The sequence below is a fragment of the Nelumbo nucifera genome, chromosome 5, assembly GCF_055504915.1.
Source record: "Nelumbo nucifera cultivar China Antique chromosome 5, China Antique-T2T, whole genome shotgun sequence".
Lineage (NCBI taxonomy): Eukaryota > Viridiplantae > Streptophyta > Magnoliopsida > Proteales > Nelumbonaceae > Nelumbo > Nelumbo nucifera.
In genome coordinates, this window is record NC_142653.1 from 74635096 (window position 1) to 74657679 (window position 22584).

Genomic DNA, 22584 nt, shown 5'->3' on the forward strand with positions numbered 1-22584 from the left:
ACCCGATTGGACCTTAGTGCAAGTGGAAGCTGTTAGACAGTGTATGCCCTTAGCTCTAATTAGCTTGATGTACATTATGACATTTATTGTAAATGAATAAAGTACATATTTGATTCATGTTATATTGGTGTGTTTTTGTGTAATACCTATAAAATTGACACTTATGAGACTGGTGTTAGTTCAGAATCTTCACAGCTGTTGGATAAATCTAGATTGGGGTGGTTTGTCTCAGCTACCAGGGTGAGACCTGAGGTATATGCAGTGTGGGTTTTCTTGAAACCTGAACCGGACCAAATTCTAGTATTGCCCTAGACCTTGGAGATAGATGGGAAAAACCGGAATGTTACACCTGACCCCTAGACTCGACTATGATACTGCACTAGGTGTTGGACTGGGTTATCTTTGATATGCCAATCAGTGAAATCCTTGACCGGGTCAAAACTTAGGTATGTTGGGGCAATCCGAGAACTCACCTGAGTGGGTGATCATAGTGATACGATCAGTCCATTTGTCGGGCAAAGTGAATGATCGGGGAATGCACTCTCTTTGATGGAAACCTAAACTGCTAGGAGTTGATTTCAAACTTATTGAAATTTGTTTTGCAAAATATATTTATATAAAGACATACTCATATGTTATGGTTTCACAAAATGTTTGCAAAATGTTTTAATTCTCGGGATCCATGTGAGTAGAGAGAGCAGCACTGTACCTTGCAGCCGAGGGAGCGGTCCTCTCTTGTCAAGTAGTGTATGATCATTAAGGGTTGAGATGTTAAGTGTAAGACCATTGAGGGTAATACCTGATGGGTTAATCTTGCATCTACCCACATTCCTTGGGCCTTCACAAGTTGGCTCGACGCAAGGACCATTTAGTGTAAATGTTGCGCCCATTAAGAGCCCTTGGTGATAGACTCAGGGGTTTGCTGTGACCTACAGTGAATTTAGTCAAGCCTTGTAACAAAGGCTAGGATGAAGCCATATGGCTGATGTGTAGATCAATGTTAGGGTCCCACACCATACAAAGAGAACCAAACTAGCCAGCATATAATGGGTTAAATGAGCAATATGACTTAATGGGCCTAAGGCCCATTTTGAATTGGGCTTAAGTGATTTAATTAAAATGGGCCATTTTGGGTTTATAGTCTGACTGAGTTAGCAGTTGGATAAGATAAGTCTTATCAACTTGAGAGTCCATATCTAAATACAAGATTTAGATTAGAAAATCTCATTCCTAATCAGATTAGGAAGCTGATCTTGAAAGGATTATAAATAGGGGGCGAATTCCACAGAAAGAACACATTCTTGTTTGCAATCTTTTCTCTCCCTCAACTATTGGCACCATCCCAGAAGTCGTGCTCACACCACCCTACTCAATTCTTGGTGAAGAATCCCAGGTTCTTGTCGAAGAACCATTCTTGTTCATCCTGCCTCAACATACGTTGTGTCATCTTCAGTGGAAGCGGATTTGGTATCCTCTTTGGGTGTGAACACTTGCGTTGTGAGTTTCTTTTAATTCTGTATCAGTTATTTCCCTCTCCCTCGTTTGGTTTCAGATATGGTCCGATTTTGTTTTAAGAACGAACCTTGAAAATGTAGTTTTCTAAATTAGGGAATATGATTCCCGGATGGGAGAGAAAGAAAATTTTTGAAATTTCGTCCAACCTTCCTGCAAGGTTCGGCCATCCATATGATGGATCTCTCATCCATTCATTATTATCAATGTAAATATGCATTGGAAAATGTGTTTTCTGTCGTTTCTCAATGCATAAATGTAATGTTGCCAAACACAAGCAAAAGTGAACCAAAGTGCAAATTTACCCTGAATTGAGATTTACACTCCATTTGCATCGTTTCCAAACATAGCCTTAAGGGCAGTGGTCGTTGGAACTTAACAGCCACACCACTACCAATGATCATTATGGGTTGGAAGCCTAGAACTGATGAGAAACAGCCCACCCCAAGGCAATTCAAGGTTTAAGGGATTTGGTTCATAAGTATAACCGGGATTTTATTTTCCTTTGTGAAATCAAAATTCCCTAAAAAAAAATGGACCAATTAGAAAATAAACTAAAATATTCTAATAGTTATTTAATTCCCCCTAAAGGTCTAACTAAAGGATTAATAGTTTTTTGGAAAGCAGGAATTCATGTTTCTATGTTTTTTGTTAGGACGAGCTATCTTTCTCAAAATCTCTTCTTCTCCTAAATTTTGGCCTTGGTTAGTGGGCTTCATTTATGGGCCTTCTATGAAAGAACATAGAAATATGTTTTGGGCAAATCTAAAAGCCTGGCTATCCCATGTTGATCCTCCCTTTGTTCTAATCAGAGATTTTAATGAAGCAGCTATTATAGAAGTCCAACACCCTAGTTCTTCCAACTCCTCTTCCCAATCCACCTCAAGGCAATATAAGGACTTAATTTTGACCTTAATCTTTTGGAAATCGGAAATAGAGGAGGAGGTTTAACGTAGTTAAACAAAAGAAGAATTGTCCCTTGTCCTGTTAGAACTCTTGGTAGAGATTTAGCCTCTCCTAATTGGATCAGCCATTATCCGAATCCTTGCTTTCTCATCTAGTTCTTCCATCTCTTCCCGTTGGGGTTCTAATCATCATCCCATTTCTTTGGAAATAAACCCAAATTAGAAACATCAGTATCATAAACCATTCAGTCTTTTTTGTTTTTGTTTTTGTTTTTGTTTTGAAATGTGGGTCAAACATCATTCTATTCTTGCAAGGATGTAATTCAAGATGGGTGGCAACTCCAATTGGATGGTTATGCAGTCTATAGAATTACTCTTAAGAGGGATAGGATCAAGAATTATCTTATCCAATGGAACAAAACTGTTTTTAGAGATCCACAAAAAAAGTTAAAATTGGTCAAATTCAAACTAAGAAAGCTACCCTTTGGGATGCAATGCAACTACAATATCTTTATAGACAACATGAGGAGATTTCTTCCCAATTGGAAAGTTTCTAGAGACAAAAATTGCGCCAACTTTGATTGCAATTGGGAGATAAAAACACTCATTATTTTCATAATAGTGCCCTTTTTATGCAAAAGAAAAATTTTATTGATTGGGTGAAAAATGATCAAGGTACTTAGATGTCAGATCATAAATACATAATCCAAGTGTTTATCTCTTGTTTCTCTGAACTTTTCACATCTCATTTTGATACTGATTTGACTAAAGTAGCCAAAATTTTTACTTCAATTATTTATAAGGAAATTTGATGTTATTGGATATTCCTTCTCATGGGCCGAGCTGGGCCATGCTTCCCTCCCCTAGGATACTTCAGGGGATCAACCCAGACAGCCCATGGTCTGAGCCCACGCGGGCCTGTGTTATGCTATGCCGAGCCGCATTCCTAGGCCAGCCGGTTTGTAAGCCATGCCATGGGCTTGCATCGTGTCGACCTGGGCTACAATTAGGGCCTTGGGCCTAGGCCAATTCGGGCCAAATTGTTTTCTTTTTGACATTTTTATTTTTTTATTATTTTTTTGTTAAGTAAAACTAAAATACTAACCTTCCTTTGGGAACAAATTGGAAAAAAAATCTAACAAAAAAATGAAAAAAAAATACTTAACAAAAGACAAAATGGACAACAAACTAGAAAAAATAGGAATTTTATTTCATATAAATTTGAACAATACAATGGTCGATGGATGAATGAAATATGAAAAATGGAATAAAATATAAAAAAATATAAGTAATTACAAACTGAAAATAAAAAATTACATTATTTAAAAAATAACAAACAATTTAAATAAAATTAAAAAATATATATAATAATTTAAAAAAAAATGCTATACAATTATTGAGTATACAAAAAAATATGGAAAAGTATGGATAGACCCAATGCAGATTTCTGAATTCCATTGCAGACCTATAAACATTCAGAATGTCAAAACCCCCCACTCTATAAACCAATGCTCTCCCGTGAATTGGCATCAATTCTGAGTTGGCACCCACCCCAACTGTACTTTGGTTGGGGACCGGGTTTGAGGTAAAATAGAACCGATTGCTTGGACAGTTCCCAGTCTGAACGGTCCAATCGTCGGGGTCAACAACAGTTCGAAAACATTGCTTAAACTAGAAAAATTTGCTTGTAAATAAAAATCAAGTTTAGTAAATGAACTTGTTGATGAAATAGCAATAGATTTCTACCTAACTTTAACTTTTCCACAACCAGAACTAGTTATTTTTGAAGTGGAAGTTGCACCTATATAAGTTGCAGATTTTTTATGCCCTATCATTTGAGATGCATATAAGCTATACATTTTAAATAATAAACTATTAATTTTTTTTTCCTTTGTGATTTCCAATTTCAATATTCAAATTTTCACAATATGATTCAAATAAAACATCTAAACCATATTTCCTAATCCTAGGATCTAATATTGTAGCTAAGAAATAAAGAAGAGAAATGTTCTTCCAATATTTAAATTTATTTTTTCATTATTTCAACATTACTTTTAAATTGTAAATTTCTTCTATATTTTGAAAAACATTCACTAATAATAAATAATTGATTAACTAAAATACAAGTTGGGTAATAAACACCCAAAAATTCATTAGTTTCATCCTAAAAAATTTGTAAAAAATCTTTTATACAAATTAACATTTCTCAGTCTTCCTCAAGCATGTGGCATTTTTGCAATATAAAAATCAGTAAGAAGTTTTGTACGAAATACAACTTTCTGACATAAAATAGGTAGAATTCCATCTATGTTGAACATATAATATAAAATGTTTATATTTTAAACTATAATTTTGATATAAATATTCAAATTCTTGTTTTCTTGCTCCAAAACTTTTAATATGTATAATACAATTTCTAATTTTAGAAATATGATGATAATAATACTTAAAACATCCTGAATACATAAATTTAAAATGTGACATTCACATCTAATATGAAATAATTTACCATTTAAGCATGGTTTTAATTGAGATTTTAAAATATTTATTATTGAATAATTATTAATAGCATTATCAAAACTAATAGAAAAAATTATTTACAATTCCATAAGCAATTAAAGTATTTAAAATACTTGCAACAATAGTTGGGCCAATATGTGGCCATTTAAGCCTAATAAAACTTAAAATTCTCTTTTGTAAAAGCCAATTTTCATCAATAAAATCACCATTAACACAAATATAACTTATATTAAATTTAGAGCTGCAAATATCATAAGTAATTGCAACTCCAGAAACTTTTTTGAATTACGGATTTATAGAATTACATAAAAAAATTTCAAGTTTAGTATATTCAGCTAACAAAAATGGTTGTTCAGCATGTATAATATATTTTACTAACTCTTGCCTCATTTTTTTCTTGAGAATATTTAAAAGTATCAAAAACCCTAGACCCAATTTGTGTTTGTGATTTTTCTTTTCCATCTTATTATTTCTCATGGAAGAGCAAATGTGTGCCCAAGTGAACAGTACCACCATTGCTACAGTAGCTAAAATCACTCCTACATTTTTGGCAAAAACTCTTTTCCCCTTCCCCTCAACCTCCTCAATTTTAAATATTTTCCAAATTGGACTAGTCAACTTAGTGCCCATCTTTTTCTTTCCCTTACTAGCAATACTAGGGGTGGGAACTCCAAAAATATTAGTAGCATCCATATCGGTGCTAACACTATCATGTTGTGACTGAACATCGTTGATATTGAACATGTTGATGTTAGAGAATTGGTTTTGGAAGGAGCTGGCCATTTTTTTTAATTCTAAAAAATAAAAATTAATTTGATTGCACTTACCCAGATTATCAATTCAGAATCTCAAGTTGATTTCAACGGTTGAAGTCTCCAATTAAGCCTCTCAAATTACTAACTTGAAATACTTGAGCAAGCCTTCTTCTTGTTGAAACTTGAATAGAGTTGAAATTTGAGAGTAGAGAGAGTATGGAACTGTGTGAAAGACTGAGAGAGTATGAGAAGATAATAGTTGAATTGGTGTGATGAGAATGGTGAAGGATAGGGCTATTTATAGGGATTGAAAATAATTCAATTAACCTAAATACCCTAAAAACTAGTTGTTTTTTAGTTGTTGGGAGGGGTATTTTGGTCATTACCGAAATGCCCTACAAACTAGATGTTATATAATTTGTTAGAGGGTCATTGTTGTCATTTTTCTCCCCCAAAGACAAAATACATTAGTACCCCCTTATATAACTGGTTATAGTTGTTAGGAGGTATTTCTATAAAACCCCCCAAAAAAGCTGAAACTAGCCATTGGGGGGTGGGTGGACCATGCTTGATCCATTGCAGGCAGCACAACACACACAATCATGTCGTGTCATGCCGGCCCATGGACCTAAAACTCCAAGCCCAACATGACCCATACGATCGTATTGTGCCCGACATGGCTATGCTGACCCAAAATCATGCTGACCCATACGATCCCATCAAATTTGGCATGCCCTAATATCCTATTTCATTGCGCAAAGCCAATGGAATGAAGTCTTATGCAAGATCATTTTAACCCTATGAGATAGATATCAAATAGTCATCAAACTCCTATCTTTTTGGAAGAAAACGTTGATTGGTGGATTTGGCTAAAGCATTCTACTGGCAAATTTTTGTCTAAATATGCTAATTTGGATCTCCAACATCATACTTTATAGGATCTTTCCCCTACCCAAAAATAATTGTTTTAAATGGATTTGGAAGTTACCTCTTCCTCTACGTTATCAATTGTTCATGTGGAGATAAATGAATGAGTTTATACCTATTAAAGAAAAAAGTTTTGATACGCATTTTGACACCCAGTGTGTGTTCTGTCATCGGGAAACTGAATCTATTAACCACCTATTCTTTCATTGCCCCTTTTATCACTCAGTATTATTTGTAGTTTCCTAGAATATTAGGGTCCATTCGGTTCAAGGAAATAGGAGCCTAGAATCGGAACTGAAATGGCCCATTCGGATTTCAACCATTTGGTTGATCAAGATGGGAATCTCATTCCCATCATAGGCAGAATGGGATTCTCTCATATGGGGAATGGCCATTCTTGACTCCCAAGAGAATGCCACATTCATTTTGGTTTATTTTTTAGGGAAAATTTCCGATTAGTACCCTGTACTTTGGGCCTATTAGTGCCACTTTGGTACTCGAACTTTGAAATGCAACAATTCAGTACTCAAACTTTCAAAACGTGTCAATATAGTACCTGTTGTTAATCAGTCGTTGGTTATGTGTATCACATGACATCATGTGTGACTTAAAACTTTTGAAAATGTCAAAATTACATTGCAAATAAATCACGGTTTATCATCTTCTTCTTCAAGGAGATGAAATAGAGGTGCAAAACTAAAAACTCATGGCGTTTCTGAATGAACGGTAACCACATCCATGGTGTCTACGGATCAATGCAAAACTAAAATCTCATGTCGACAGTGTTGTCACCGCTGAGACAACCTGGATCAACGTTAAATGCTAATTTATAGATATGATTGAATGCAAAACGCTCCATGATATCTTTTGTTCCAGGCTGCATAGTCTGTACTATCAACAGTTTTGGACTCTCTCTGCCACTGTTCTTTCCTTTTTGTAGGCATTCTGGTGACCCCAACCTTCTTGAATAGAGGAGGCAAGGATTTGGGACTGTTTATCTTTTGTCAACATTTGGATGGTTGATAAAGAAATTTAGATGAAATTTGAAGGGCAATTGTGTCTTTCCAAATGTCACTTAACGACTGGTTAACAACCTGGATTGGCATGTTTTGAAAGTTCGAGTACTGAATTGTCGTGTTTTAAAGTTCAGAGACCAAAGTGGCACTAGACCCAAAAATACATGGTACTAATTGGGGATTTTGGAACCATTGCCAAATTTACAGAAATCAGTGTCATGTTAAAGCCACATTAAATCAAATGAATTTGTTGTTTGATGGCCGATTTTTGAGAAATTGACAAATTACTAAAAAAAATCCGGGCCCAATTTTTTTGGTTGACATGGTATCATAATCAATGGTACCAAACAAACAATTTCTATGTTTTTTAAAAAGTCAATGATTTATAAGAAATCTCATTTAGAGGAATTGGATGGTACCAAACATCACCTTAATTAAATTTAAACTTCTTTAGAATTCTGCTCATTAAATGTGCCATTAATGTTAAAAGTTGAATGACTTTTTTTAAGTGATGTGTTTACTTTTCATTGAAGGTCGCTGGGTAAAAGGGCGAGTAGTCTTACCAATAAAAAACATGAAAATTGAGAATGGGAATCTTCATTTACCCCCTCACAATTTTTTACTTCATCCTACAAGTAGGAACAATGATAGTGATGGGCGAATTGATGCTAATGCGGGTGGGAGAGGGGTGTGGTGTCATAAGTGGGGATATTGAAAGTTTTAAATTAGATAAATACTCTCTACTTTGGGGGTAGTACAGTTTAAGGGCAACTTTCAAGTGTGACAATTTTACCTGAACTTTTAGAAACACTTGAGTCCAACTTCGTTAAAATTAATGAGGGTAAAATTACGAAAAACACTCTTATTCAGATTTTCTCTTTTTTTTTTCATTGTTTTTGTTGTTCTATTCAAATGCTTTTATTCTTTGTTGAAAAGAAGTACAGAGATGGTTCCATACAATGTTTTTAAACTGTCGTTGACTTGGACAGTTAGACCGTTCGGCCAGGAAACCATCCAAGCATCCGGTTCCGTTTCACCCCAACCCGTTCTTAGGTCAAAAACCATTAACTTTGTCAGAAAACTGCTGACCTGGGCAGTTGAATCGTCGACTCGTTTAACTCGAACAGTGGTTCGTGGATTAAGAAAGTTGGAGAGAAGGGAGAAACCGATAGTCTGAAACATGAACTCAGATCTAAAATTCAGCACAAAGAGAGAGAGAAGAAGAAGAAGAAGAAGAAGAAAACTACAGATCTAAACATTGCAGAGAAATCGATCTCAGATCTGAGATCCGAGAACTCATATCTCATATTTCCATCTATTACCGCAGCCTCGTCATCGCCGTCACCATTATCATCGCCGGTGAACGTCGAATCATCCTCCTCTTCCTTCTTCCCTCCTTCCCTCCTTATTTCCTGCTTCCCTCCTTCCTTCTTTTCCTTTCTCTCCTTTTCTTTTTTTCCTTTCTTCTTCCTTTCTTTCTTTCCTTTTTTTCTTTCTAACAATCCCTTCTCCAGTTCTTTCTCATATAAATATTTTCCCTAATGCAAATTGTCTGAACCGTTCGACTCAGACGATTGAACTGCTAACCCGAAAACCGGTAGGTAGAACAGTTCCATTTCCAGGTCAGTTTTTAAAGCCTTAGTTTCATATAGAAAAAAAAAGGAGTAAAATAAAATATTAGTGAGCAAAGGAAAATATTAACATGGATAATTTTGTAATTTGGCCCTCATTTGTTATGGTTTTATAGAGTTGGCCTTAAATGTATATTTCTAAAAGTTCAAGGCAAGGTTCAAAATATTGATACAACCCGATACGATATGTAGGTAGGGTGTTAAAGCTAGGTGGGGATGGTTTGTCTCCGAAGATCCAGAGATGGCAACGGGAATGAGAGAGGACGTGTGGAAGAGAGGAGAAGAGAGGAAGGGGGGGGGGGGGGGGGGGAAGTTGCCTCCTTATGAGAAACCCTAGGTCAGAGTTATATTGTATTGTCCCCCATGGAGAAGAATCGATCTCCCCTTTTATAGAGAGAAAGCCAAGGGTATAATGAAAGTTCTTTCCTATTAGGAAAGAAAATATTTTCTATTAGGAAAGGAGATATTTCCTTATGTTTGACTATTAGGGAAACATTATTAGATAATCCTTTCCCTTCAGGATTCTCTCCATATGTAACCCTTTTATACTAAGTCTGACGTGACGCGGGTGACATCACCGTTCGGCAAGTGCGCTTTCATTAAGCCAACGTGACGTTTTATCACACATGTAACTTAAAGAAGCACATGTAACTGACATTTATTCTCGATCTTTTGTGATTCCATGGTCCTATAATGGTCTCGGGTTCATCGCAACTCCTCGTGCGCCCAAAGTTCATCAGGAATCCGCACACGTCTTATAAGTCATCGCAAATTTGCATGTCTAAGCTTTATCACAGGTTCACACAAGCAAAAGTTCATCGTGACCTGTTTCAGGTATGAGCTCATCGTCGATTTGCGATGAACTATGAAGTCATCGCAATTGTGTGATGGGTTATGGGTTCATCGCAGGCGATTGATGCGCTATAAACTAATCATGGGTATCCACATGGTATCAATTTAGTATCTTCTGTACTCTAAAGGATTGAACAAGCACCATGTACCTACATGATCCGTATCAGCCGATATGACCCGATACAAATCAAAATTTTAAACCTTGGTTAAAGGTACTAAAATGGCCCACTTGAAAATTGAGGCCCTTAAGTGTCCCTACCCCAAAGTATAAGGTACCTATTCGCTACTACTTTCAAGATTCCAATTTATTGATCAGTTATTTTTCAGATATCATAACTTTTCCATATCATAGTTAAACCCATTTGTAATTTACTATTATTTACTCTTTAAATTATTGTAAGTGTAAGGTGAAGTAAAAGTTTGTTGGGTGGTTTTAGTGAGATTTCCCCAATTGAAAACTGTATTTAATAGGAGATAATAAATGGCATGATTTGAAAATCCCCAAATAATGACATAAAGTTAGGTAATTAATAGATTTGATTAATTAAATGATGGCATTTAAAATTTGAAACTTGAAATTTAAAAAAACCACAATTAATGAGGCATAAAGGATGGGTAAAAGCAAAGTTGTTGATGTTCGAAATGGCCGAGGACAACAAAGTAATTTTGCCCCTAGACTCCGAAGGGTCGGCCAAAGGCTTTGAGGGTGCGAGGAGCTTTCTACCAAAGCCAAGGTATGCAGGCTGAGGCAGAGAGGGCTCTAAAGTCTTAAAGAAGCCGAAGGCAGGTATCCGAGGTACTGCAAGACAGAACGTGTTAGAAGCCTCAGGTGAGAACCCGAGGCAGAGTCTTCAACGATCAAGTTAGTACGGGATACGAAGAGGGGAACCAAGATCTGGTCTGTGAACCCAGTTCCAAGTTCAGACTGTAAGGTTGTAAAATGAATCCATCCTCTTACCTAGAGGGGGCACCCCTATTTATACTTGAGTTATCTGGATGTAGGTGGAGATGAACACCTGAGATGGGTGCCATACGAGGGCAGCCAGAGAGCTCTACGAGATGCATGGGCTCCCCACGATTGGCTCCGTACGAGTGGCGCAAGGTAACCCCTGCTGTAGGGGATCTTGCTCCCAAATCTGGCGCTCGTGGGCTGGGCCTCCCAGCTTCAAATGGGCTGGATTGGGTCACCCCACATCAATAGTCATTTATAATTTGAAATTCAAAAGAAAAATAGTCTATATCAACCAATACAGACTTATGCATGGTGTCAGTTTAGGCCATTCCACCCGACCCACAATATGCCCTGTATCGGGCATATCTCATCCACACTTTAAACATTACCCTTCTCAAAATTGGGTTAATTAAGAACTGGCTACGTAACTTTAACCGTTGAACATGCATGTGCATGCTGAAATCTCTATGAGCAAATTAATTTCTTCTAAACCATTGAACAAAAACATAATATGAAATAAAAACACCAACTATTCCCGACTTGGTATAGAGATTTCAATAGAACCATCGCCCCAGGAACAGAGTTGCAATCTATTATACAGCATTGATCTCAGTATAAAGTTTATGTACAATTGTTAGAACACAATGACCCATTCCATCTTTGGGTTGTAGAAAGATGAAAGTTAAGGAGATGTTAGACATCTCTTACCTTAAGCCGGACATCTGTATGGGAAATCAGTGGCTTGTTAGGGCTTGAAGGGAGGGTACTGAACTTTGGAACCAGGTACTTGAAAATTGGAAGAAATATCACATACAGTATGGTCAAAATGAAAGGTGCTGCAACAAGCCACCCTAACAACTGCAGAGATGTAAAGATACCAAATTATGATTTTCTTCAAATAAGATATTCATGATTAAAAACTACATATTGACGCAGAAAGATTAGTAACATTTTCAAGTTTTTTGCCCACCATTTGATTAAGGGTTGGTACAATACAATTTGCTTGTTTTTCATGATTTTAAAAAATGAAAGTGTGGAATTTCAAGGATATTATTCTGAATATAATAAAACAAAAGATGGATAAGAAGCTGCTAAAGATAAGACTCTGGGAAGTCAATGAGTTTGAATTTTCTTTTTATTTTACAGTTGTTAATGAGTTTGAATTACATCTCTGTTCGAATTGGTTCTTTTAGTTTTAAAGTTTGAAATCTTTGTTTCTGTTAGTACTTTGACTTTGTATTGGACTTGTTACTCCAACCGTGTTTCAATACAACTAAAATTCAAATGTTTGTTGAATGCCCATATAAGAAGCCAAACCTTCCAACACAACAATAACAATAACAATAATTAAGCATCTGGCCAATCAAGAATCTGGCCAAAAAAAAATCTGGCCAATCAAGAAAGGCAAAGTGCTCCAGTCTTGGTTGATTGCCTAGCAGCCAAAATAAAATCCAAATATACTCTGGCTATACATACTAGATTTAACTTTCAACAGTTGCAAAAATTTAATAGTAACTTCTTATATTTTTCTAAAATTCTATTATATAAAAAATCCATTTGTCCTGGTTTAACATCTGGGCGAGATCCAAGAGAATGTAGCCCACTGAGTTAAAGTCAGTTTGGCTAAAAACAAATGTTTGCGTCCAGATGCATTTTTTGCAATATTGACCTGCCTATAGGAAAAGCCTTAACAGCAGTAAGACCCTTGCTTCCCCCTACCCAAATGAGTGTTCATGAATTAGGGACAGCAAATTGATGCTTAAAAATATAAATTAAGAGCAACTTGACTTAACACAAGAACAGGAAAAGCTTTATTCTAACCCATTAGAGATTGATAACACAAAATCTTCTTTTCCATTCTACCTGATCAAAGGCCATTTCGCACATAGATAACGGCAATCATTGATAACATAAGAATAGATTTTTATTTTGATTTTGAGCCATGTAAAACAAATAAACATGAAAACGATAAGGAAGGGCAGTTTAGATAATGCTTAACAGTTTAAATGAATGAGATAAATAATGTAGGAGCAGAATATTTTAACTGGAAAAATAAGTTGAAGTTTTCAGTTCCAACTGTTTAGGATAAGACTAGGTTGTCCAGGACAATGCAACCATGAACGATAACTCATATTACTCTTACCAACTTCAGTCTTCCAGTGGTTAGCGCCAGTTAGAATACCAAAGAGGATGGCTAGTACAAAACTCTTGAGAAAATATTTTCAAATAAAAGTTGATACGATGACGTTAGTGATGAAAATAACAACTGAGTTGTTTTTTACAACTGTTTCCGAACAAAACAATAATTGTAATGTTCCTGGCATATAATGTTATGTGCCCATGTATCATGGAAGAAAGATGTTAGGGGTGTTGGGTTTTGAATGGAAATAGGTACCGCATAGGATTGTTAGTCGAGTGTTTTATGTAAATAAACCCAACTTTCCATGACCCACTACTTTCATAAGCACACACACACACATACTTAACATGGCCCACTGCAACTCTACTAAGCCCATAACAAGATAATTGACTCAAACAACCCACTGACATGATCTATTTACATAAAACATTCAACTAACCATCCTACGTGAAACCTATTCCATGCATAGCCCAACACCCCTAATAATCTCTCTTATATGACACATGGGCCCACTAATGGGCATGTATATAACAAGTAGTGGCTGTTTGGTTGATATATATATTATTTTGACATGGTGCCTGGAGGCTAATCCATTCAACAAATCACTCAGCTACATGAGATTCCAAATAAAGGAATCAGGAAATCAGGTGGGCATGACCAAGTTACAATAAATGGACAAATAAGAGAAAATTTGGCAAGACAATGAGCAACTTGATTACAAAATCATGGAGTAAAAGTAATTGAATAAATCTGTTTGGTAGAATCTTTTTTTTGATAATCAACGAAAATTTATTCAAGAAAACATGTTTGGTAGAATTGATATTTCAAAATCATTTCCTCAAGAATCAGTGTTCTGAAGGGTTTGGGGAATCACTGATTTATTCTAGAAAACATGTTTGGTAGAAATAATGCCAAGCATTATTTTCAAAACCGGACCGGATCAGATGGTCGGATCGGAAAAACCGGTAACCGGTCAGCCCCCCGGGTCCGGTTATACTAGAAACCAGAAATTTGGAAAAAACATTGAAAAGTCAAAAAAACCGCTGACCCGGGCGGTCGGACCGCTAAACCGATCGACCCGGGCAGTGGTTCGTGGGTTATCCTTTTTTAATTTCACAATTTTAATTAGAAAAAACAAAAAATAAAATGACTTGAATCCCCAAATCAAAATCGAATGCCTTTAGGGTTAGAACCCATTTTCGTTCTAACCCTTCCCTTCTTCTCTCAACCCTCACACCCAACTGACCACCTGCGGCGGCCAGTAGCTCCGACGTCCGATGACGACACACACCAATCAACGGTGAATGACGGCTACCGGCAACGGCGAGTTTGCAGCACTTACAGAGTTCCAAGCTCCAACAGTAAGAGTTGTGGTAGGCGAGTTTGCAGTGGCGGATGGCGAGTTTGCAGCGGACAAACATCTCTCACAAGTCACAACCCAAACTTACGAGTTTGTAGCGAGTTTGTCTCTTTTTTTTTTCTTTTGGAAAACACCAGACCAAGCTGGGTGAGTTCCGGTTTAAGTGCCTTGCTAAGAAAAAAGACGATGAGGAATTGTGAGTTTGTCTTCTTTCACTTGTCTTCTTTAGCTTGCTCCAGCTTGTCTCTTCAGGCTACTTGTCTTGCTGCTCAATCTTTGTTTTCAATAAATTAATTTCCTCCTCAAAGGGGTCTTTCATTTCACGAATGAAGAATCTTCAGCCAAACATCTCTCACAACCCAAAATCATGGTTTTTTTGCACTGATTTTTACATATAGGTTTAAGGGTTTATTTCAAGCTATTTTTTCTGTATTTTTTTATTTTTTTTGTGTTTTTTCTGTATTTTTTAGAATTTTTCTGTATTTTATGTTTATATTTTTTATGTATTTTATAGTGTATTATTTTTTATTTAGATAGTTTTATTTTCTGTATTTTTTTCTGTAGTTTTATTTTCTGTATTTTTTTCTGTTTTCTATTTAATTTTATGTTATTTTTATTATTTATAAATATATTTTTTATTTTTAATTTATTTATGACGTCATGGGTCGAACCGTTCAACCCGGACGGTTGAACCGCTTAACCGGAAACCGGTCCTCTGACCGGTTCTGTTTCCGGTTCGTTTTAAAAAACCATGATGCCAAGGTGGTGATTTCTCTAAAAAAACATGCAACTATCACAAAATTATTGGTTTGCACATTATTGGAATTGACATGCCACTGCCATGCAAAAATCAATTAAGAAATCTTAAATCTATCTTTCAAAGCTTTGTGCATCACTCTAAATCATAAAAAAAAGGACTAATAAATTACCCTACTGATTTTCTGATTCTTAACAAATGGGATTTTTCACATGATTTAGGGGAACCATATGCTGTGGCAATTTTATAAATTGGAATTGGCAAATTTGTTTTTCCAACAAAATATCCCCATAATTGCGAACTACAATGTTTACTTGTTCATGGCATAACCAAGGTTCAGTTTGGATAAGCTTCATTTGAGCTTTGGGTTGTGAGAAACAGAAATGATCCAGAATGTGTTTTGAGACTTTGGTAAGAGTTGTTTTTAAAAAACATAATAATTTATCAAGGATTATGTGGTATTCATATTTAACTTATAACTACTAGAAGTTATTAAAATTAATATAGAATCCAACATGAAATATCCCCCTCAACATAATCTCTCCAAGATTCAATTAATCCCACCTATTTGCTATTAAGTGTATGTTCAATGTGAAAAGAGAAGGTAAGAGAAGGTAAGAGAGAAAGAGAGAAAAATGCAAGAGAATTCAATAGAATGGTAGAGTTGGTATGGTTGGTGTTCAGTCCAACTCATTCTTATTATATAAATGGGAGTTGTAGAGAACACTGATGTGGGCCCCACTGCAGTGGTTCCCACTGTGTTCGTAGGACAGCATGTGTAGTTATTTGTTTCAGTTATAGTAGTGTCAGTTTGAGTCAGTTTGCTAATTCAGTTGTTATTTATTTCAGTTTTTATTTACTTTATTTATCATGTAAGTACTAAGGGCATATGTGTCCTTTCCATTATGTACTAAACATAACCTATAAATAATAAGAGAGTGGCGGCGGCAGATCTGTTAGTATCTGTCCCTCCTTTCAACCCCTTGTGTTCTCCTATTTCTCTTCTATTCCTTCTCCTTTCTCTCACTTTTCTTCTGTTTTGTAAACCTAAAACCTATTAGGATTCAAGACTGATTACAGTCTTGATCTTCTACTTGGTATCAAAGCCTACCTAGGGCTTCTCATGTGTGTCTAGTCCAGCCGACCACATGAGGACTAGCTAGGGCTGGAAGCTTATGAAGAAGTATTCAGTGGCTGAATCTTGGAGATTACCAGAAGAGGTTCGCAGCAGTTGAAAGACTTGCCGCGGCTTGCAGAGAGCTGGTAATCAGGAAGCAGCAGCGAAGGTTAGGGTTCAGGTAACCCTGGAAGGCAATAAACCGAAATCCATAAGTAAGTTTTTCTATTGAGTTTCAGAGACTGCAATCAGTCGAGATAGGTTGGACCTATCTAGAAGGAGAGGCCGAACTGTTTTTAAGTTTGTTTCTAGGGTTTGACTGTTGGGCCGAACCCCCCCCCCCTCTCAGAGGTGATCAGTTTTTAGGGTTTCATATTGCCCTACGACAAGTCCCACTTGTGCGGACTGCTTGGAGAGTGCAGCTGAGCACTTATTTCAGACCTACAGTTGAAACCCTAATTTTGCTCTCGCAGCAATGGGCCCCATAGTAGTGATGTCAGAAAATAGCATCTCAGATTGACAGGTTGCCTGGTACTGTGCATGCCGATTGATTTCAGATCAGATTTGAGTTGATTTCTTGCATACTGTGATAGGCAATTGATTTCAGATCAGATTTGGGTTGGTTTTAGATCAGATTTCGGATCAGATCAGATTTCAGATCAGATTTCGGATCAGATCCGATTTGTGTTGGTTTCAGATCAGATTTCAGACCTGCTTGTTTTACTTTGTTTTCTGGTTTAGTGGCTCTACCAGTTTGTAGCCACTGATTCTTGATCAAAGATGGAGTTTAAGGGTCAGGGAGAAAGTAGTTTTGTAAACAACAGTTATGGTAGTGTATCTGAAACCGGGTTTCAGATTACAACTATGAGATTTGATGGGTCAAATTACTTGGAGTGGGCTCAATCAGCCATGATGGCTATTGGAGGAAAGGGAAAACCGGGTTACCTCTTGGGAGATGTGAAAGAACCTTCCAAGGAGGACCCAACATACACCAAGTGGGTTCAAGAGAACTATTTGGTTATGGCATGGCTGTGTAATTCTATGCAGCCACATATCAGCCGAAATTACTTGTGGGCAAAGACAGCCAAAGAGATATGGAATGTTGTGAAAGAAACCTATTCTCAACCCCTTAATGTTGCCAGAGCCTATGAACTAAAGTGTGAGGTGAACAGCCTTAAACAAGGAGAGAAGCCAATTTTTGTCTACTTCTCTACCTTGAAATCCTTGTGGCATGAGATTGACCATCTAGAGACCCTTGAGTGGGAGAGTCCCAAAGATGCACAGCAAGTCGAGACGAATAGGGTATTTGAGTTTCTGGCTGGTTTGAATCCAGAAATATGACATTGTGCAACAACAGATATTGACAAGAGATAGTGTGACCCTTTCTCAAGCATACTCCCTGGTGCATAGTGAAGAGACCAGGAGAAAAGTCATGATGCAGCCTCAGCCCCCTTTCCCAGCCTTGACAGCTATTAAACCTAAGCCAGGGGGTGATCCAGAAAGAGACCGGAAGAAGGAAGATAAACGGGATCTGGTATGTGAACATTGCAAGAAACCCAAGCACACAAAAGATACTTGTTGGAAGCTACATCCTCACTTGGTCCCAGCAAAACTAAGAAATAAGAAGTGTAATGCTCATGTGGCCGTGAACACTGATTCAGCATCCTCATCAGGCACATCCCTAGAGACTTTAGCTGTTGTTCGGGCTGCCCTCATCCAGTTGGAAAAGGAAGTTGGGAGTTCAGCTCAGCCATCTCAGTCACCATCAGCTCCTACCACATCTGCATTTGCACATTCAGATACTCGAGCCTCAGCTTATCATGCTTCAGCTCCAGGTAATACTGACCACTATTGGGTAATAGATTTAGGTGCATCCGACCATATGACTAGCTTGCCATCATTGTTCACTTCTTATCACTTGTCCTCGGGCCGAGATAGAGTATCCATTGCTGATGGCTCTCTTGTTCCCATTTCGGGCAAGGGGACATCAAGCTCTCGAATACTATCTCTTTATCTTCTGTCTTGCATGTTCCTAGGCTTGATACTAACCTGCTTTCAGTTAGTAGTATTACCAAACACATGAACTGTTCAGTAACCTTTTTCCCTGACCGATGTGTTTTTCAGGATTTGGAGACGAGGAAGGTGATTGGGACTGGCCGTGAGACAAACGGGATCTATCTGCTTGGAGAGAGTTCTCGTCGGGAGGAATCAGTGGATAAGAAGTCTTTTGTTTCCTACTCTGTGAGTTCGGTTATGCCAAGCATAACCGATTAGGTCATTTGTCTTTTAAGTCTTTGAAGAGTCAGTTTCCTGCTTTATTTCAGTCTGTTGAGTTATCAAAGTTGAGGTGTGAGAGTTGTGAGTTTGCCAAATATTGTAGAACCTCTTATTCTTTAAGTAATAAAAGGAGTAATTCCTCTTTTGATATTGTGCATACTGATGTTTGGGGGCCATATCATATCTCTTCTATGGGTGGGTACAGATATTTTCTACTGTTTGTTGATGACCATACCCGCTTTTCTTGGGTCTATCTTATGCGTTCTCGGGATGAGGTTCCTGCTCTGACCCAAAACTTCCATCAGATGATTCTCACTCAGTTTGGGGCCAAAATCAAAGTCCTTAGATCTGATAATGCAAAGGAATAATTTGCTCAGCCATTAACCTCCTACCTTCTTAGCCATGGAGTTATTCACCAGAGCGCTTGCCCTTATACACCACAGCAGAACGGCATTGCCAAAAGGAAGAATAGGCATATCTTGGAGGTGGCTAGAAGCATTATGTTTACCTCCAATGTACCTATTCGCTTCTGGGGTGATGCTATCCTCATGGCAGTTTATCTCATTAATCGAGTTCCTTCCCGAGTTCTTGATATGAAAACCCCTTTTCCCTTCTATGCCCAGACGAGGAGTTGTTCATTGTTCCCCTTAAAACCTTTGGTTGTACCTGTTTCGTTCAGCTTCTCGGGCCTCATCATTCCAAGTTTGAACCTAAGGCCTCCAAATGCATTTTCCTCGGTTATGCACAAACTCAAAAGGGTTATTGCTGCTATGATCCGGTTTCAGGGAAAAGGTTTGTCTCCATGGATGTCACCTTCTTTGAGGAGACACCCTATTATCCTAGGGTTTCTCCTCAGGGGGAGAGCAATGAGAGTGGGGCTGTTTTGAGTTTCTTTCCTCAGGGGGAAAGCAGTGAGAGTGGAAGTGGGGCTGTTTTGAGCGGGGCTGTTCCTTTACCTATTCCACTGGGTAATGAAGGCTGTAGTGGTGAGGGTGGTCAGAGGGAGCCGGAGTTGAGAGTCTACCACTGGCGATGCAGGCAGGTTGATCCTAGTCATCGGCAGTCCCGGCCAGCTCCAGTTCCTTCTGCGGCTCCAGATCCAGAGCCTACTGAGACACCTCTCACTGTTGCCACTTCCCCTCTTGTGGATGACCTTGATCTCCCTATTGCCATTCACAAAGGGAAACGACATTGCACCACTTCTACAGCTCACAGCATGTCACAGTTCTTATCCTATGATCGTCTATCTCCATCTTACCGGTCCTATCTCACTTCCATTGCCGATGTCCCTATCCCAACCCCTTGTGTTCTCCTGTTTCTCTTCTATTCCTTCTCCTTTCTCTCACTTTTCTTCTGTTTTGTAAACCTAAAACCTATTAGGATTCAAAACTGATTACAGTCTTGATCTTCTACTGGAGTTAAAAACCAAAATGAAAAGACAAAAGTAAACTCCCACTACAGATGCCTTATATTGCTATACTCCCCCACAAGTAGAGCATTAATATCCATGATGCTCAACTTGCCAAGAATATTTACAAGTTTAGCTTTTAGAACTCCCTTAATGAGGAAACAGATAGTTGATTATCTGTCAATAATATCCATGATGCTCAACCAGGGTGTTATTATAATTGGACATTTGGGCTTCTTTTAAACATAGTGGTACAAGTAATAATGAATGAGTTGTGCTATCCTGACCTTTTCCAATCTCTCTCTCTCTCTCAACAAAAACCCATCTCACTACCATATCTTTCCCAACTGTCAAAAAATGCAAAACTAGACAAGGGTAAAAGACTTAAACATACCCTGAGTTTTTATAAATTGACTTAACATACCCTGTGTTTTGCATATTGACTTAAATATACCTTGTAGATTGTCCCCACTGGACTTACCCTCATTTCTTGTCCCTTCTCATTAACCTGTTTTAATATTATAAAAATCCTATTTTACCCTTTGAAAATAATTGACTCTTTTAAAACAATATTCTTCTTTCTTTAATGGAAACAGTCTTTACAATACCCATAATCTTCAGTTACAGCAATCTTTGAAAATAATGGACTTTGTTTTTGCTGGTGGAGAGGTGTTTCAAGCAGCTTTAACTTCACTTGATTTTACCACCCATAAGGCCATAATGTTCAGTTACAAACAATCAACAATAAGCTAAGATGGTGTGGAAAGAATAACCCATTCTCATCCTGTGATTTATCCCCTTTTATTCAAGGCTTCTTTGTTATTTCAAAAAGATGATTACAGTTGTTTCAACAAGCAAAGTGAACAACACAAACGATCAAACAAGTGAGCAGCTAGAAAATATGATGGGGAACAACAACCACTCAAAGGTTCTCATCCTCAACCAGGTAATTTGGGTCCAGAAATCTTTGGATACTTCAAGTTGGCAAAGCGCGGACACAAACAACAAAACTCAAAAGTCAAAATCTGGAGGAATGATAGATTAAGAGGAGGAGCTTACTTCAAAATTGGGAGGCATCAACTAGCAACAGATCTAGTTCAAGAAAGCAGCAAAGGTTGGACGGCATCAAGAATGCAAGAGGTGAATGCCTGAATGGTGGAAACTTCCAACTTGGGTAACAAGAAAACAACAAGAAAGTGGACAACGACCAGTAGGATGGGTGGAGGCAAGCCAGCAACCAGAAAGATATATTTAAGTCAATTTGAAAATTTAAAGAATGATGAAGGATAATAAATAATGATCAAAATTTAAAGAACAATGAAGGGATGAAAGATAATAAATAATGATCAAAATTTAAAGAACAATGAAGGGTAAAAAAGTCTTTTTATGATCACAGTGTATATTTAAGTCTATTTGAAAAACTCAGGGTATGTTTAAGTCAATTTATGAAAACTCAGGGTATATTTAAGTCCATTACCCATTAGACAACTATGATATATTTGACCATTTTAATTTTGATATGGAAATTCTCTACGGTGGAAGACATTAATGGTTGGTTACAGTCACCTGCATGTGTTTGCCTAGCCTGTCAATCCCAACAAACTGCCGGCATCTCATCTGAATACAGGGTTCAACTGATACATTACTTTTATGAAGTTGTTGGCTTCTGTTTTCTGGTTGTGGTTCAGAATTTGACTTTTAGTTAGGTTGGCTTCTATCAGACTAACAAAACACTTCAGTTCTCAGAGGTAAATTGTCCAAAAAACAGGGCTCCGGGATGTTTTTCATATATAGATTTTGCTGATATTCATGTTCTGCACCATTATTTTAATGAAATTTTTGTAAGTATCATCTCTCTTACTGGATAAGATTTATGTCATAACATTAAATAAATCCTGCTTTGATGTTTCAAGCTCATCCTAGAAAATCAGGCATGGTACTAGATAGAATGGACCTATGAAATAAGATTCATCTACACAGCCACAAATGGTGGAAACTCAGTTTTGATAGTAATTGATTAATTTTGCTTGCGACACTGAAAATATAGATTCCAAAATACAGCTTGGGAATCAAAATTAGATCTTGTGAAAACGATGTTCAATTTCTTAAGCAAAGAGCACAGGCACTTACTGCATGGACAATGCTGAGTAGGACATCCTGTGAAGCATGACCAGTCAATACTTTCTTCAATGCATCAGAGGTTAATGGAAAATGAGGGCCACCAGAAATGACTTCACCAAATCGCAGAAAGGGAACCACCAGACTAGAAAAAAAAAACACAGTAACCACAATCAGAATATGAAATGATTGTGCTATGAACTGTATGCCCATCAATCTGCCAAGTATGAAAGAAAAGCAAATTCCTCCTGCTCAGTTTTGCAGGTTTCCATGCTTTGCAAAAGTAATATTAACCTTAGCATTACAGATTCCATTAAATTAAAAAAGTTTAGCATGC

At 37.3% G+C, this 22584-nt stretch overlaps 1 protein-coding gene across 1 annotated transcript in view; it reads right to left on the reverse strand.

Annotated features, from left to right (window-relative positions):
* Window positions 1-11582: 11582 nt before the first annotated feature.
* Window positions 11583-22584, reverse strand: part of LOC104593964 (uncharacterized) — a 34200-nt gene continuing 23198 nt past the window's right edge. The window contains exons 4-5 of the mRNA XM_010254088.3: window positions 22260-22392; window positions 11583-11928 (exon numbers count right to left, since the gene is read on the reverse strand). Coding sequence (XP_010252390.1) covers window positions 11764-11928; window positions 22260-22392 — 298 coding nt within the window. The 3' untranslated portion in view covers window positions 11583-11763. The remainder of the gene's footprint in view (window positions 11929-22259; window positions 22393-22584) is intronic.